An 18,791-nucleotide genomic window follows, 5' to 3' on the forward strand; every position below is an offset into this window, starting at 1 on the left:
TTTTGGTGAACATCAATACGTTCAGTGAAACAGGAAAAAAAGATGAATAATGGTTAATGGTGAAGTGAGGTGTAGCTTGTTGCTGGCATGCAAGAGGTTAGAGCTACTCACTGTCACTAGGTTTGCTATCACTTAGGAATGGTTCCTTTTCCATGATGTCCATAGGAATTTTAATACTTGGTACTTTTTCTGAATAAGGAGTGTCAGACTGCGGAAAAAATGTGTAAAAGTGCTTAGAGATTATGCATTTGTGTTAACTTTCCCAACAGTATAAATAGAGGGTCTGTCTCCTTTTGCTGCAAAATGGATCAACACTGCACAAAATTACATTAAAAATGTTACACATCTCAGGGCTGGTTCAACCATATTTAAATGCTGCATTAAGTCCTCATGTATCGATTAAACCTTTGCTGTAGTTGTCAAGATTCCATGTAACACACATAATGAACATTCATTTTATTCTTTCTGGCGGACAAAGCAACAGCAAAAGTTTAAATTTCAATTCAAAAGCTTCAATAAAACCCTTACATAGACACAGGATCAGAAATCAGCAGGAATATTTTATCTGGCTTTATAATACCTGTGCTGGGGGTCAGTGGCATAACTAGAGTTTGGGGGGCCCCATGCAGACAAACAAGGGGGCCATCCCTACCTCAAAACGCACAGCCATCTTTGATTTATTCCGGCCAGAATGGCAATGTGAGACAGCTCTGTTTAAAACCTGGCAGCGGCAGGGGACCCTCAGGACCTGGGGCCCCCTGCTGGGGGTCATTTGATGGGGTTGAACTTGATGGACTGTTTTCAACCGAACACAATTTCTACAGCTATTTAGACAGGTCAGTCACATTAGGTTGATTAAGATGCACAGCCAAAACATGGCCATTCAGAAATAACTGTACTAGTTTATTTTTAGTCCAATAAAAAAAATGTTATATGAACCTAGAAATATATGTTTTGATTAAATCATTAATGTTTCTAGGGTGAGTATTGGCCTGAAACATTACATCTTTTCAGATCAAAGCCATGAGACCCTAATAAAGGCTTTTAAAATATACAGTATATTCCTTAATGGTGCTGTCTTCTACATTTTTTGTACTTGGAGCTGGTAAAAGTGGATACCGTGTTATGTGCACCTGTATATTTGGAAGTTGAAAACAATTGGTAAGTGCTAGCTGCTTGCTTTTCTTCAAATTGATGAAATCATTTTCATGTAAGCAATATAGCAGCAAATTATTTAAAACAAGGTCCAAATGTTGTTGCTCCACAATACTTCCCAAATTTTCCTAAACCACTAAAACTCCATGGAATTAAGGAATTTATATTATTTTTGTTTATATATGATATATGCCCTTTACCTAAATGTGTAGCTTTAGCCTAGGAAATAATGCTTATTTCTTCATGCTCTTTATCACAGGTAGGTTACCATGATCTCTGCAAATACAGTGAAATATCCTGCTACAACTGAAAATCTTTATTAAAATGGTTCGGTTTCTTTCTCCTTGAAGCTGCTTTACCCGCATAATTTTGAACCCAGGGGACAAAGGTTAACAAATACTGTCATATAAATAACTGTAGTCAATACCAACTAAGGTCACAAGCTAAAAAATAAATTACACAAAAAAACAACAGGATATCTGATCTGGTAGCAGCTTCCTTTTTTTTTTTTTTAAAGATATTACACAAAGGATAAGACTTACATCTTCATTGTCACTGTCCACGCTTCCTTTCTTTTTCTTCTTTTTTTTATCATCTTCCTTTTTCTTCTTGTCCTTCTCAGGGATAACATCATCAAGGAAACTGAGGTCATGTTGGGAAAACAGGTAATCCATGGCCTTTCTCACTGCCACAAGTGCAAGGATCTACACAAGAGAAAAATAGGGAATATATGTAATTATCTAATAAAAAATAGAATAGTAAAGATAAAGACACAAGGTTTTCAGTTGCAAAGATATCAAGGGAGTAGAAGAGAACATTTTGATTGCTGCGTAAATCAAAAAATGTCATGGATCAAAAATGCCATGTATCAAAATTAACATTTTGCATAATGGAACAATAACATTTTAATTTCTACTGAGACCTGATGTTAGGCACACCTGTACAGACGCACTTTTCCATACATCTCCCTTGCCATCCTCCCTCCCCCTTATGAAGCTCCTAACTGCTAATGTAGCCCCAGCCTAATAAACACTCTGAGTGTCAATATTTCTTCCCCAACTTGTGCAGCATTCAAAGCTGTACAATTACCTTACAAAACCATGGGCCGCAAAAAAAATGTACCTTAGCTACTACCAATCCATTGGTGCTCTGAACAGTATTTGAAATATAGGTTACATTCAATATTGAACATCCGTAAGGTCCAAACACAGGATCTAGCATCAGAAGACAGCCTCTGCTTTGCTGAATCAGCATTTATATAAAGTGATAAGGCTGGCATTAGTGCAACAAAGAAGTACATTGTTAATTTGCGTTGAATGACGAAAATGTATATAAAAAAAAAGCTCACTTAATTTGGGGGCATAAGCCCTACAATATAAAAAGTGAATGAAGGGCTATAAATGGCATGTGAGCAATATTTTCTTCAATTTGTAATAGGAGGCTGTAGAGATTTTAATAATACAGAGCCAGATGTTGAGTAAGGGGAGAGTGTTAAATGCATACAGTATAATTTTCATGCATTCCCCCACAGCCATGATGCACATTACAATATTATTATTCTTTAAAACCTCTTAATGCAGTGTAGCAATTTAAACAGAGTATGATGTGTTCAGAGGCAAAGTCTGAGCAACTTTCAAATGATATGATCACCCAGTTGTTTCCACTGTTCTGCTTAGAATCATTACTAGAGAATAGCTGAGAGCAATTCTCATACATAAGCTGAGATCACTACCCAGAGAAATGTACTTTGCCCCACCCCACCCAGACATGGAGCATATGCAGTGTATAATCCTGGATTTAGCAATGACATGAGTAGTCCATGTATCGGCACTGAGGACAAACAGTTCAACATTTTGTATGTATTTGCACCCACTGCCCTCCCTGATCAGTAAAGTTTTACTGTTTTCAAATACATGTAATAGCACAAGGGGTGTAAATATATAGACAAAATATGCACAATTAGGTTTTCTTGTGCTTTAAAAAAGGTTTTTATTTTAAACTGATACAAGAGAGTGTGCGTGCAACCAAAGCTCCTATTAGGGCACCTGGTTTCAATCTGGACATTTCCGGGAAAACAATTACACATTTGAAGACTTAAAGAAGAATGCAAAGCATGGTCATTTAAAAATGCATTCACAGTGGTAGTGTGGCTCATTTACTTTGGGAAAAAATGCTGCAGGTTGAATAAAGAAAGCAAATAGCTAATTTTTAATTTGGTTTAGAAATGTCAGGGACCTTTAGGGGTCACTTTGCTGTGGCTGTCTGAGCAGTTCCTGGCTTTTCACTATGCTGCCACTAAAAGTCGGTAGTGGGTTTTTTCCTCTATCCTGAACTATTATGATTATGCAGTGCTGCTAGTTATTGTATATAGTCTAGTATAACAGAATATTTTTGGTTGATGACTTTTCCCACCCCCAAAAAAAAGAAACTCTGTGACTGAAACAAGATCTGTATTTGAACATTAATTTTATAGCTTGAATTCTGGACTCACCATAACTGGGAATATTATAGCAGCCACAGTTGATTTGAGTATCCAGAGCAGTGCCAGGCATAAGATCTGAATGAATGTGAAGAGATGTACCCGGCGGAGAGGAACATGGCGTAGGTAGATGAAATCTGGCTGATGTTTTGCAGGCATCAAAAGCAGCTTGAGACGGTCCATGAACTAGAGTAATGAAAAGAAACCAGTATAGACTATATGCAGAATATACCCCAAGGGCACTGTAAGGAAACTTGAGCATTTTGAGCTCATTTCATATTATAATCATAATCATGCTATTGTAGTTCAGTACAAGCAATCCGTTTATTAAGATACAGTTTGAGCCCTGTTCATGGCACTGCATTTTCCATTAAGCTACAGTATACAGTTTTGGTGTAACTATAATTACTGTTATGGTTTGAGTTCCAAACTGACCACCACATGCCACAAAAGGCACTGATTAACCAAGATAGAAGGGCAATATATGGCACTAATGCAAATGTACAGTAATGAAGCAGTAACTGCATTGCAGTATATTAAACACAATGACAATGCTGTGTGCCAACCCAGCTTCTAATATGCTCTAATGAGGGGCTGAATGCTTAACAGATTTAACTAGCGCTACATAATTAATTCTAGCTCACAAGCTTAAATCCTGGAAATAACTTTGTACCAAAAGAGGTCATGCTGCTCTGAGTCTCTGTTACTGCCACCTTAGGAAATTCCCATAAACTGCACATTTGTACATTTAAACATCACATTTGTACATTTTGATCTAAAATGTTGTCTATTTAGGACTTTATCATTGACAGTGGCATTGCATATCACAAAATGCACCATTCTTGAGTTGATAAATAATGTGGGAATAATGGACATTTAACTCTTTAACTGATACAGGATTTTATTTATTACAGATTGCAAGTTGTCTCTGGCATTAACTAGAATGTGGCCTAAATGCAGATATTGTGCCAATGGCAATCTAATTCTATGTGAAAGTAAGGGGTTAAAACTATTATTTTAAGTGATTAGAAATAATATTTGCATAATGCTGGTGCAATCTGAAGCTAAATATGCAGTAGATGTACTAGAACAGCTGGACAGAACAGATTTGGAGTGAAACAAATTGCATACCTGAACTCCATTTAGAGATGCCACTCCCATATACAGGAAGACTCCATACAGCACAGGCATAGGGATGAACTAGAAAATGTAAACAGAAGAACACTTTTTTAATATTGCTTAAGTGCAAGCATACAGATATACATATAGCTAAGTTTTTATGTTTATTAAACTAATTTAAACTCAGGCTATGCAAGATAAGGTAGATCAGTTGTGGATTACTATAAGGGGTTGGGTGTTGGCAAAAAGGGGCAGAGTTGGGGTTGGGGACAGGGTGCCACCCAAGGGCATAGCAAACATTAGTCCACTCCAGGGGTAGACATGAAGTTATGTTCCAAGATTGTCAAGCTCATTTGGAACCACTCCTTGTAGCTTATATTCAAGAAAAATTTTAAGATCCAGATAACCCATTTATCTATGGAACTAAAAGGAGCAGCAACCTTACATGCAGTGAGCTGCTTTGTTCTTACCTTGTTTTGGTAACTGATCTTTATAAAGAAGTGTGGAACCACATACAAACACGTTTGCTTAATCTAGTTTGATTGTTCTGCTACAGCCAAGAGAGCATATTGGTTACATGCACATATGCTTACCTTCACCCCCCCCCCAATATATACACAATGGCTCATGCTTTCAAGAGTTTTAAAGAGGAGGTTTTCTAGTCCATACTTCATCTACCAAATATGATAACCTGCATTTACCATATATCTCTGTGAAAAGCTAAAACAAGATCCTAAATTCCGTAACAGTGTTGTTACCCCACATATCATCTAGTTTACACGACTAGTAGTTGCCCAAAAAAAGACTAGAAAGGTAAAACTTTAATTACCACATACAAAAACATTATTTTGTCTTGTGATATTGTAATATTTGTACAACTACACATCGGTTTTTGGTGAGCTTGTATTCTCAAAACAATTAGCCCTACAGCCAATCCTTTTACATTGAAATCTACTTTAAGTTTTTTTCACAGTTCAGCAAGTTTCAGATTATTTTGTCTTTTATTAATGCTTCCTGCGATCAAAAAGATCACAAACACCTGATTAAAGAAAAAATGACTTTGCCCGATAAGTAAATTAACTCACTTGCCAATTTTTTTGTAACCTTGACAGCTAATCTGCTCCTAATGTGAGAGTTTGATGCCAGTAATTATATTGCTTCTGAGTCAATGTTTTTTTTTTAGTGCTCAAGATCAGATTGTTCCAATAAGTCATTTAATTCCATTTACAACTTTGTTTTTCTAGAAGAGATTACTTTTACAGCCTAAAGAAACAGCGGGTAGGTAAGTAAGTAAGTAAACAGCTTCTGAAAACATTTTTATTTAACATGTATATGTGTTTGTGTAAAAACGGTTATATTCCCACACATCTCAGTTTTGCCACTTGAGGGCAGCCACATCATAGGAAATCATCAGCATTAAAGCATTATATGTTTCAGTGGTTGCCTCCTTGCTTCTTAACAAATGACGTGTGAAAACATTATATTGTCAATGATTCTTTTAAACCCCAGCTGGATGATAGGCTCTACTTTCATTGTTTTGGACACCACTATGGGAAAGTACCGGATATTAGTGATGAGCAAAAAATTTTGCCATCTACATATTTGCCACAAACCGCTGCGTTTTGCCAGTGGCAAACATTTTCGCAAAACTGCTTAAAAAATAGTTTCGCTTTGCGTGACAATACAAAAGTGGCATGCAACAAGAAAAATCCTGCTCAATAAACGCATATGTCATTTTATCCTTCCCCTCTCCTTCCACATCAACCAAAGGGATCTGAGCCGTCCCACTGTCTATACAAAAATTATACACATAAGTATATAATTTATTCATTTCAACGTGGGATATAAAGCAAACAGATAGTATCTGTTGGTGGTCAGATTAATTATTGGTTGATAGTTATGGTGTAATAGTAGATACCATTAGCAGACGACCAGAGGTTAAAATCACAGACATGTTTGGCAACATGGGAGCCTCTTTTTCTATTGGAAAGGCAGTTAAAGCATAGTGAATAGGAGGTTCCCTAACAATGTAGGGCGTGTGTGTAGCATACTGCAGTGGCATAACTAGATGTTACTGGGCCCCACAGCAAATTCATTTTAGGGCCCCCAACATATCCAGAGGTTGTTCTGTTTTATCAATATTTTTTGAAATTGTATATGAACTAGAGCATCATGGGGCCCCTATACCTCCTGGGCCCCCCTGCAGCCGCAGGGTCTGCTTCCTCTATAGTTACGCCCCTGGCATACTGAGTGAAAAATGCATGTGCTTTTGCCCTCCCAAAGCAGAAACAAGGTGCCACGAAAAAAGGGCCATAGACTCTAACGTAGTTTGCTACAAAAATGATGCACAACAAAAAACATTTTGTAGCACTGTAAAAAAATGTTGTAGTGCAAATTATTTTGGTGAAACTGGCCAGACTTGCTCATCACTACCAGGTATACATCTCTTTAAAGAACTGTATAACTATAGAACAATCCAGAGGTGCTTTAAGGCCTTGGGGGCCTGCCAATCATATTGGTGGGCACCCTTCACCCAACACCTAGCTACCAGCATCAACAGTGACAGTGACTGTACAGATAATATGGCTACGGCTTGGACTGGGCAGACAGGGATGAGCTGGTAGCGCATTTAATAATCACTTGGCAGTGTCACGGCCGGCACCCGATACCAGAACAAGTGCCAAGCACCCTGGTCTCGGCTTGGCTTCACCAGTAGTGTGACCACTGTTGGGCTTCGGGAGGAGCCCTCAGCTTACTTGGGTGCCACCTGGACTTAACGAGGGGTGCAAGGCGAGGTGTTCTGGCTGGGGCACAGCTGTTAGCAGAGTCTTTTGGGCCGAAGGTCACGGTACAAATGGAGCAGACAAGAGAATCGTCAGACAGGCAGGGTCGAGGCAGGCAGATATCAAGAATCGTCAGGCAGGCAAGGGTCAAACCGGGTAATCAAACAGATGGGGTCAGGCAGAAAGAGTAGTCGAGATGCAGGCAAAGGTCAGGATTCGGATAACAGAATAGTCAGGAACAGGCAGGGATCAAAACCGGAATAACAGATACAAGTTTCACAGGCACAGAAAGCACAAGGCTTCAGGAACCACCAGAATCAAGATTCTATCACGGGCATCAGTCAGCAGTCTGAATGAGCCTTTTATAGGGCAAGAATTCCACGCCACAGAACGTGCATTTTCGCGCCAGAACGCATTGGCGCAATCATGCCAGCGTGCCTGCGCCTTTAAGAGGCGCCCTAATGGCGCTGGGAGGAGGAAGAAGAAGGAGCGCGGCGGCATGGCGGTCGTCCACGCCGCCGCACCGCTAGACCACCTATGGGTGTCAAAAAAAATTGTTGCGCGGCGAAAAAATTTTGATGCACGTCATTTTTTTTTGCTGCACAACTCTATACAAGTCTATGGGCAGCATTTTCGCGGAGAAACTAGGCGAAAAAAAATCGCCCATCCCTACGTTTGACTGATGCACCTGCCTGCCACAGTGCCACTGTGTAAACCATTTCTGTTTGCACTGGGCTGCAGACTCAAAGCCACAAGGGTGAGATTCTGCTGGGGAAACCAAAGTTTGGGAATGCATTTGTGAACAAAATTACACTCAGTTCTCCGTGGGCACTCTGGGTCCTCTTATTCAGTTGGCCCTTTTGTCCATTTATTAAGCTGGCCCTAGAAAAATCATTGATAATACAATGTCTTAATATATGTGTAACTTTAAGAAGCAAGGAGGGTAACCAGTAATATATACAATGCACCAAAAAGCAAGTAAAAAAGCAAAAACACAAGTAAATGATAATAATGCATCTAATTTTTTATCTACCTTTAGGATAGGTGCCATGAAGACAGACACACCAGTCAAAAGGAACACCATGACTCCTGTAACTCTTTGTTCCCTACAAAACAACACAAAATGTGTATTACTGCATATTCTGACCTGTTTATTAATTAATTTCTCTTGGTAAAGTATTGACATTACTCTGTTTTACACTGTCATTATGATGCTCATGTTACAAAGATGATAAATATACAGTACCTGACACCCAAAAACTTTGGTTGTTCTCCTGGGGCTGATGTTTCCGTTTCCATTTTCAAGCTGTCAATGTGAGCAATGGAGATGACAGTAGCAGCCACATACCAGGGAAGAGCCATGAAGGAGCAAACAATCATCAAAACAGCCACCCAAAACAAGTCCAAGTGATAGCCAGCTCCTTTCTAAGGAATTCAGAAGAAAGGCAGCTAAGACATATTGCAAACTGAACATAATTTTTTCTTAATTGAGCTGCACTTTATTGCAACATAAAACACAGTACATTATTCATGAAGGTGGGCTCAACTCCCTGCACAGCCTCAATTACACTGAAAATCTGGCAAAAATGTTGGTAAAAAAATGGCAATTTGCACAGCATTGGTAAATTACCCCTGGAGTATCTATGACACATGATTCCAATAGCACATGGTTCTGTTTGTTTCTACATATACATTGGATATAACCAGTATGACCAATCAGTGGGGGTATTCTATTAAGTTTTAGCCCACTATACTAAGTGATAGACTTCAGAAAGACCAACCATGTAATACTAGTGAATTCCTTTCATGTTGGGGTCCCTTACCAGTTTGTCTAAATCAGAACCCGTGTTTTCAAATACATCAGGATTCTATAAACAATTAATAATGGCATTTACTAGGAACTTTTTGGAAAGGGTCAAATATAAAAGTCCCAATTAGATGAATGTCTGGATAGATATAGCAGTTAAGGGTTTAGTTAATAAACTCCGGTTAGGCTTAGGCAAAACTCAAATTCTTTTTTTTTTTAAACTCACATTTTTTGGAGATTTGTTAAAGCCTGATGTAGCAAAAAGCTTGACTTTGAAAATCCGCCATCTCAGACCTGCCGAGGTTGAAGTTTCTGTGTATTATGCTAGAATCAGCCCGAAAGTCCAACCATTTCAGACTTTTCATGCCAAAAGCCGAAAAATTTGGAATTTTATCGAGTTTTTAAATCAAGCTTTTTTAATGATAAATAAGGTAAAATTGGGTATGGAAGTTTGATTTTTTTTTTTTTTTTTTTTATTTAAATAATGAGATGACTTTGGATTTTAGTAAATAAGCCTCTTAAGCTATGAATTCTGATTGGTGTATGTCACCTCACATCTAAACACCAAAGTTGAGTTCTTATCCACAGATAAACACATACATTTAAAGGCCTTTGCTTACACAGATGTTTTCTTGTTGTAGAACTAGAGGCAGACTTAAATTCAGTAAGCCTAACATTATGAAGCTATTGTTTTTGATCACTGATTGCATTTAATGGATAATGAGAGGTATACTATGCCCGAAATCGGAGAGGTCAGGAAGCAACGGGTAGCATATTACATAAAAGAATCGGAGATGCCTTTGGCATGGGTGCAAACTTAATTTTCAAGAACACAATGCAGTCTGGGTATCATTAAAATTCTCATTATGTTTTGCTTTTAGTCATGCTCACTGGTCACTAATTTCCCAGGAAAGCGATCTAAGGACAAGCTTCTGTAAAGCGTAATTCACTAGGACCTCACAACACGTCAGTTCCACTTTGTTCACCTGAACAATCCACAGAGTGTGCAAGACTAAAATTGGATAAAAGCTCTGATTTCATCCTCAGAATAGGCAAGGATGTGACAGAATTAAATGAACAAGCTATTTCTATATATATGCTAATCATTTAACATAATGTATGATGTTAATGGAGTATTTCATTTTTGCTCTAAATCTTTTCTTAAGTTTAAAAATGAAAAAGAAAACAAGGAGGCAACGGAAATGTGCAGAATACAAAAAACTGATACCAATACATGGGAAATGTGGCAGTGCATAATATGGGGTATATTTATCAAAGAGTGAAGTTAGAGATCACCACAGTCTACTAGAGTGAAATACCGCCTCTCTCTATTCATTTCTAAGGGATTTTTAAAAGATTATTTATCAATGGGTGAAAGTGAAAGTTCAACCTTTGATGAATACGCCTTTAAAAATCCCATAGAATTGAATGGAAAGAGGCGAAATTTCAACCTAGCGGACTGTGGTGATCTTTAACTTCACTTTATTTATTTTTTATAACTTCTCTTTATTTCAAGCAGCAATTTTGCATAAAATAAAAGCATTTATACAACATTGGTCTTTTCTTTGTCACTTTGTGTATCTTTGTACAATATACAGTACTTGTATCAGAGTTACAATTCAGGTCATAGAAAACACTATAATCTGAGGCAAAGAATAAAGCAAAGGTTGAAGTAACAGTAGTAATGCCCCAATAAGCAGTTCCAGTGGGTCAATTAGAACCCTGAAAACTGAAAATCCATAGGAATCAGGTCAATACGGTCCTTAGGGTCAGCAAGGTCCACTTTTGCTATATATTACTAAATAGTGTTGCTTAACACCTACTGTAACTAACAACTTTGGGATCAAGGGGTAGACACTTGAGTTGGGTTGCGGAATACCTGCCAATCAGACCATACTTTGTCATATTTTGGAATTCTATGTTTGTTTCTGGCTGCCATAAATTGCATGTTTGCTCTAGAAGAGTCAATTGAGATCAGTATTTGCTTAAAGTCCAAACTAGTTTTCTAGTTTTTGGCAATCATTAGTGTTGTTGCGTTAAAGATGTGGAATAGTAGTTTCTTCTTTTATTTTGTTACAGTGTTTGGTAAGTTTAATAGCAGAGCTGAGTCTGGTGCGCTTGGAACATTGTATTGTAGGTCATCATTTACAAGAGTAAAGGTTCTTCTCCATAGCTCAGCCACCAGGGGACAAGACCACCACATGTGTAGTTGGATCCTTGTTGTCCACATCACCTCCAACACGTAGAAGAGTATTTCCCTGTTATTTTGTAGAGCTTTGTTGGCATGAGATGCCATCTATATAGTAATTTTTTATATGCTTCTATATGGTTGGTATATCTGGTGGCACCCACAAGTGTTTATTGTATCTCTTACCATTGCTCAGGGGATAAATCTATATTTAGGTCTTGTTCCCATTTAACAATATGTGGATGCTTATAGTCTGGTGGCAGGGTAAGTAGAAATCTGTAGCAGTCTGAACTCCTCTGGCTTGACCACCTGTTTTGCATAAATATTCAATTCTGTTTTTTTGACGTAAGGTTTTATAGGTTGGTGAGACCTTACTTAGAAAGTGCGTGAGTCTGAGGTAGGTGTAGTAATCTTTCTCTAACTTCACTTTTTTTCCAAATATACCCCTTTGCCTCATTCAGGCCCAAAAAGAAGCACAACCCACTTTTAGGTGATAGTTAAATGGCAATTACCTGTACATAAAAGTATTGGTGGGTGCTCTCTGTGCAATATTTCTAAATGTGTGTATGTAGTAATAAAAACAATGAATCCCTTAAACTACATGTCTGACTTTGTTCAGTATATAATGAATAAATGTTGAAGACCAGTTAAAAAGATGTTGAAAATAGGTTGCTCTGTAACATACTAAATGTTGATTTGAAAGTGATTTAAATGCTTAATACAAACAAGTATCATGATATACCTTATTCTATAAATTATATAATGAGTATGAAACAGGGCCCTTTATATGAATACATTAACATATATTGATCATCAAACATACATATTGTTCTTTTCTGCCATACAAAATTCTCCATGAACATGTTCTGATCATATTGTAGCATATAGTGCAGTTGGATAATGTCTTTGAGGACATATATGTTTAATGAGCACTAACTAAGACAAAATAGAAAACTGTTGAAAATATGCAAGGGCAGGAAATAGCTTAAGGACACCAGCAAATTGGGGATGGATTGCAACTACTGGAGAAACTATCTGTAACAAAACCTCAGTCCTCTGCATGGAAACTCTTTTCTGTGCAGTCATGAATAAATAAAGTTGGTATCTGTAGCCTTGTGTTTAATTTTTTAGTAGATGAGACAGTGCTGTTAGTGGGAGAGACAGTTTTTGGGACATGCTGGGTAGCACATGGACAACGCTAACCTTGAGTTTGTTTTCATTTCTGTTGACAATGACAGCTGTGATCTGTTGGTCCATGAAGATCAAAATAGTCACAAGAAGAGCAGGAAGACTTGCAGCAAGGTATACCCACCAGGGATTTCCTCCAAATGGTGGGACAAACCAGCCTCTGTGAGGACTTGTGGGCTGAAAGTCATAGACATTATAGATATTACAACAGATGAACATTTTCAAAACAAAATGCTGAACCACTGGGCCTAACAGTCATTGACAGCCTTTAGCTTTTGAGGGTTGATGAGGATTGTAGATCAGTAGCAATAAGGTCAGCAGTGGAGCTTTATATATGAAAGCTAGTAATATATGCTTGTTATACTGCACACACGTGGATACTCTGCAACATACTAAAAGCATTTTAAATAATAAAAAAAAAATGGGATGAGAAGAAATGATTGTATACACTTTGAGATGACACTGCTGCAGGCTAAGCAATGACAGCTGTTAAGAAGCTACTGAGAACAAATGCTATTTTGATTTCACTACAGGACATGTGCCTTATTAAATAGCCCCCAAGGAATGTAAGTTAGCATTATACATAACTTAAAAGATTTGTGTTTAACAAGAAGTAGAATATATGGGGTAGTGCAATCTAAATTGTAAACTTTTTGTTCAGAAGTTATGTAAAATGTTAGCAGAATGTATAAAAGCCATGAAATGTCTAAATACCATATTTGAAAGAACAATGAGCAAATATAAAACGTATGTACTGTAGTTCTAAATATTGCAGAATACACAATTGTTCATTTATTTAGTTTGATTTTTTTCTAGCTAATTTGTTTTCCTTATGCAAGACAACATACTGTTTTAAAACACCCAACAATGGGAGCCACTGGGAGCATAAAAGTATCAACTCTTTATAATACACCCCCATAAACAGACTGAAACTAATTAATGTCAGCCTTGCCACATTATGAGCAGTGTGCCCTATAACATTATAGTGTGCATTAATTAAGAGGACAGGTCCAAAATCTATTTATTGAATAACATGACTGCCAGTGATAGCCAAATAAGTGCAAGATTTTCAAGTTTTTTGAGCTTAACTATTACCTTAAACTCGCTGGGCACAATAAGTTTTGGGGTGTCTACTCCAACAAGTGCATCTATTCCGCAGAAAATTAGGATGGACAGTATGATGGCAAAGTCACTGATCAGCTTCCGTGCCTAAAATAAAACACATCAAAATGTAAATGACAGCATCATTTTCCATTCTATTCCAGAGGATTGAGTCTCCAAGGCTACTGGCTAATGAACAGGTCAATACTCCCTATTTCCCTGTAAATCTGAAAATGTGTGCTTTCTTTCCAGAGGAAAGAGAGAAAGAATATTGCTTAAGGTTTGGAGTGTTCTGTTAGTTGGACCCCAATGACAGAAATTTTTAACAACATTATTTGTCAAGAAGTTTTTGGAAAGAGTCATGTAGATAGATCATTTGACGTCTGGCAATTTAATTAAATGACTACAGATAAATTGTAGATCTGGGTCACTCTGGAGGTTATATTTCAGCTGCTGAGTAGTTCCCCACATGAATACACACCAATTTCCAATCTGCAAAATGATAGTGTCACTTACTACCCACCGGGCATATAGAGCAGAACACTAAATAAGGGCTAGCCAGAAATGAGATATGGGAATGCCATTTTCAATAGTGTTCTGTTTAAGCCAATACCTGCAGCTTTTTTAACAGCTTATTTTTTTGTCTGTAATAATTGATACCTTTGGTAATTAACTTAACCTAAACCAATGTTGGTGGCAAAACAACCCTAATGTTTAAATGTTTTAGAAGCCTTATGGTTTGGTGATCCAAATGTGGATCCATATGTGGAAGTATAAGGATTGCTTATTTGCTGCCTGAGCTTATATTTTATCCTTATCTGTGGTCTTTACAGATGGCTTTGTTGCCACAGTAATTCCTACTCATACTGTATGTATAAATGCAAACATATAGAAAAGGAATACTCTGTGTGCAAAGTAAGAGTTTTGCATTTTGAAAATAAATTCAATACTTTGAATCTAGAACATGAATAACAATTTAATGATTTGCTCAGATTGTACTCCATTACCATACTATAGGTAGTGACCATTTAATAGAGACATTGCATTAACTTACTGCCTGCTTCACTAGCTACATTCTTTGGCAGGTGAAGCTGCAGATCCTTAGCTACTTACATTTGAAACCTTTGACTAGTAATATAAATCACCAGATGATGTGGGCTACACTGTGATTCTGCTCCTCTGCACTGTTAACATTTGGAAAAAAAACATTAAGTGGCTCTTGGAAACAATTAAGTGCTGGATATAAATCATTGCTCTCATTCATGGCATCTGTATACAAAACATGTCTCTCTCTCTCTCTCTCTCTCTCTCTCTCTCGCTCTGCAGCTTTGGGCTTCCAAATTATTTGAGTTATGAAACTAAGTAAAGTACACAATGTACAGAGGAAGATGGGGTGAAAAGTACAAAACAACTGCCAGAGGTTGTACAATGGGACCTGTTTAGCAAGAAATAATTTAAAGTCTCTGGTGCTGGATTTTAAAAAGGTAGAAGCATGTATGCAAAAACACCTGTGGAGCTGTTTCAGATGGCTAAAAACAAGGGTACAGTTCCATGAAATGTACTGCAGACCAACTTTTTATGGTTAAATAATTTAACCATAAATAGTTGGTCTACAGTACAGCTCAGCATTTGTGCTATTGTGTTTTTTTTATTGCTTATATGAAGCAAATGGGTGTTCACACATTATCCACAAGTCAAGTGAGAAGTGGTATCCAAAAGTCAAGTGACACATTTCTCATCTGCAATAATTACAATTATAACAGATAACAGAGTACAGAGGCTACAGAGCAGGATGCATAAAAGTGGATTTTATTATATAGGTATGTAGTTATATTTTTATATAAAGGATTAAAGTATATAGTTGCGTTTTCTACTAGTAATTTGAAGAATCTACTCTATTTTCACCACAATAAGTAAAATGAGTTTAAACTACAGTAAGGGCAAAAAACATGTGAAATTTTGCTTTGTGCCTATTTTAAAAAAACATGGAGATACACATACTGTAAATTAGATGTGTCTATATTGAAACTGATGTAAGAACACTCTCAAAAGAATAAAAAGATGAAATAGTACAAAATAAAAATATTTTATAATCCATTTATTTTAACCTATTTTTTTAAATATAAGGTTGCTCAAAAATGTAATTAACCCTTTATTCTGCTGTACTGCATCATATGTTTTAATACTACACTGCCTGTTTCAGTTTTTATGGTGACAATTGTTTTAGACTTTTGAATTAATAAATACGGAATAGTTTGCTTACCGTGGTGGGAAAATAGCGACTGGTTTTGAACTTCTTTAGAGCCATTGAGCATGTATATGTACCAAAGAACAGGATAAAGGACATTAATGTTATATCTGGAATGTATTTACAGTTGTTTCCAACAAGGTTACCACCATACTTCAAACATTCCTTCTTGGTAAGAGATGACCAATTTATAGTGGTATTGTGATCCTGTGAGGACAAAGAAACGATTTTTCACATTAGAGATACATTTCAGATGCTGCAGGTTTAAAATAGTTGCCTCCTGACAAATCATTTATATAGGGGCTAAATTGTGAAATTAGAAGCTAGGCACAATCCAGTTGTAACATGAATGAAAAGTGATGTACTGTATAGCAGCATGTGTGTTATTGTGCAAACGTTCATTTATTGTATTGCAGCTGATTGGAAATGTTTGTAGAACAGGAGTGTTGTTTAACATGGGTTGGATGATTATTCTTGGAAAGTAAAATTAGTAAAATATAATTAGTTTACTCAGATACCACACAGAGTAGTGTAAAATAATACACATAAAATATGGATATAAATTATACTGGATATAAAACTAGATAGTGCGCTTGTTGAAAAAAGCATTGTGGAACTGCATATAATTTGAAAGAATATGGTTAGTTTAATAATGTGTTTGGAATAAGTAAGCCCTTTTATGACTTGACAAATTTTGGTACATACCATATCCATTTCCATGGTGGTAGAGAAGAAATCTAATGGTGATTCTGTTGTCCCATTAAACAATGAAATGTTTGCTATAACAAAAACAGATACGTTTAGATGACTGCTGTGTTAATCAAAATTGATTTATTTTTTGCTTAGGCTGTATAAGTACATTTTATTTCTGTGCTTGATACTGTGCTTGGGGCCTGTAATAAACACAATAGAGGCTGGCGTTGGTTTATTTAGGGGGCAGATTTGGCCTCAGCAAAAGTCACAGTCAAAAAAACACCCTTGCCAAACCCACGGCCTGTTCCTTCCATATGTACCCCAATGTGCTAGGTAGTTAGTCCAGCATCCTAAGTTTTATAGCCCCAGTTAAAGGTAGTACTATGGGTGGCAATGCAGATTTTGCACTATAATTTAGACTAAAGTCTGAAATGTATGTGATATTGTTATTAGTGGAGTTGGCAGCTATCTATCTATATTTATTGTAAGGCTCTGATTGACAACAGAATGGCTGAAGACTTTAAGGGCTTCAGTTTGGTTCAAAGTCTTGCCTACTTTTATTGCACACAGACATATAGAGCAAAATATAAAAGCACAACATTAGAGTAAAGACTCTAAAAAAAAGATTTTTTTAAAGAAAAATTATTAAATAAAATCCTATGAGAGTATTTAATACTGTATTTTCAAGCTCCTTTGAGCATTACTGGGACAAGTGTTTTTTGGTTTTTCGCTGCCTGACATAATGTCAGAATTGTTGTTACTGACTGATTTATGACGAAGGCCCATGGTTTACAACTGAATGGTTCAAAGTGACCTGCTATGTTTTACTTATTTCTAATTGTTCTTATCTTAATAACCAAAAGAAGGATTCAGTAAGATTTATGTTAAGCAACTAGTTGATGTATCATTTAAAATCCTAGAAATATTACCCTCGTGACACTGTCCATTTGTCCCAGCAGAATAAAACGACTTGATGCAGTACTCATCCACGAAGAGTAAACACAAGATCAGATGATTACGAAGTCTTTATTTGAATGCTCAGTATGCTAACACAAGAGGAAGACTTTCCCACAACCTGATAAAGCTAACATTTATTTTCCTTTCAGTATGTTACAAGGTTTTTCCCACAAGCAGACGTCACGATCTGTATCTAGATTAAAATTGCCTCAATAGTAAATTTAATACATTTCTGTGATCTGTAAATGGTTTCTACCTTGTAAAGTTTCCAGGTTACACAAAACTTCAACACTAATTGGCCAATTTATTAACTTTCGAATTCAAATCATCGTTCAGAAAACTCAAATTTTTGGGAGATCCGAGTTAAGCACAAAAAAACTAAATTTGGTATCTAAAATATTTCAGGTAGAAGTCAATGGGAGTTGTCCAAGCAAATTTCAAGTGATTCTTTTCAATTGAAAATGATTGTTAGAATGTGACTGCTCTGTGTTCAAAAAAAAAATTTTAAGCTTGGTAAAGTTTGAGAATTTTTTAGAATGAAAAAAAAACTAGAAAAGATGCCTCATGAACAATAATAATATGGTTTACTAAACAGAATTTAAGTAGGTGGGCTTTGCTTGGAAAGTGATTCCACTGCAATACACCAAACAACACACCATTAAAAACTACCTACTGAGTGGTTGCTATGTGTTATACCTGGAGCAAACTTTACTACCTTTGGTTACATTGCCCCACATATTACACAGTCCAATAAAAGATAAGTTAATTTGTCCTGTAACAAGCAAAACTTACTTGGGTCTGGTGGAAGACACGTGCAACCAAACAAAGTGACGTCTCCGACTTTGAAATGAGTATTGATTGGGTAATAGTCAGCAAACTTGATCATCTTTTTGAAAGCATCATATATGAAAATGAAGCTGATGAGGCAAGCAAATCCTTCTTCTGTAAAGCGAGTGAAGTACTTGACTAGTGAGCTAGCGTCGGTGGCAACCAGCACAAGACATAGGAAAGCAGACCACAGGCCAATCCACAATCGAAACTCCAAATAATCAAATTCGTTATCTCTTGAAAAT

The 18,791-nt window shown here is 36.8% G+C and overlaps 1 protein-coding gene across 5 annotated transcripts in view; it reads right to left on the minus strand.

The window, feature by feature from the left end:
- slc4a4.L (solute carrier family 4 member 4 L homeolog) overlaps positions 1-18,791 on the minus strand; it is a 142,482-nt gene that overhangs the window by 5,739 nt on the left and 117,952 nt on the right. For all 5 annotated transcript variants that reach the window (XM_041591075.1, XM_041591074.1, XM_018252575.2 and 2 more), the window contains 11 exons: positions 18,511-18,782; positions 16,774-16,847; positions 16,084-16,275; positions 13,815-13,928; positions 12,735-12,896; positions 8,783-8,961; positions 8,570-8,642; positions 4,766-4,834; positions 3,647-3,820; positions 1,698-1,859; positions 112-208 (listed from right to left, as the gene is read on the minus strand). In XM_041591075.1, the coding sequence (XP_041447009.1) occupies positions 112-208; positions 1,698-1,859; positions 3,647-3,820; positions 4,766-4,834; positions 8,570-8,642; positions 8,783-8,961; positions 12,735-12,896; positions 13,815-13,928; positions 16,084-16,275; positions 16,774-16,847; positions 18,511-18,782 (1,568 nt within the window). The remainder of the gene's footprint in view (positions 1-111; positions 209-1,697; positions 1,860-3,646; positions 3,821-4,765; positions 4,835-8,569; positions 8,643-8,782; positions 8,962-12,734; positions 12,897-13,814; positions 13,929-16,083; positions 16,276-16,773; positions 16,848-18,510; positions 18,783-18,791) is intronic.

The sequence above is a fragment of the Xenopus laevis genome, chromosome 1L, assembly GCF_017654675.1.
Source record: "Xenopus laevis strain J_2021 chromosome 1L, Xenopus_laevis_v10.1, whole genome shotgun sequence".
In the NCBI taxonomy this organism is placed as follows: domain Eukaryota; kingdom Metazoa; phylum Chordata; class Amphibia; order Anura; family Pipidae; genus Xenopus; species Xenopus laevis.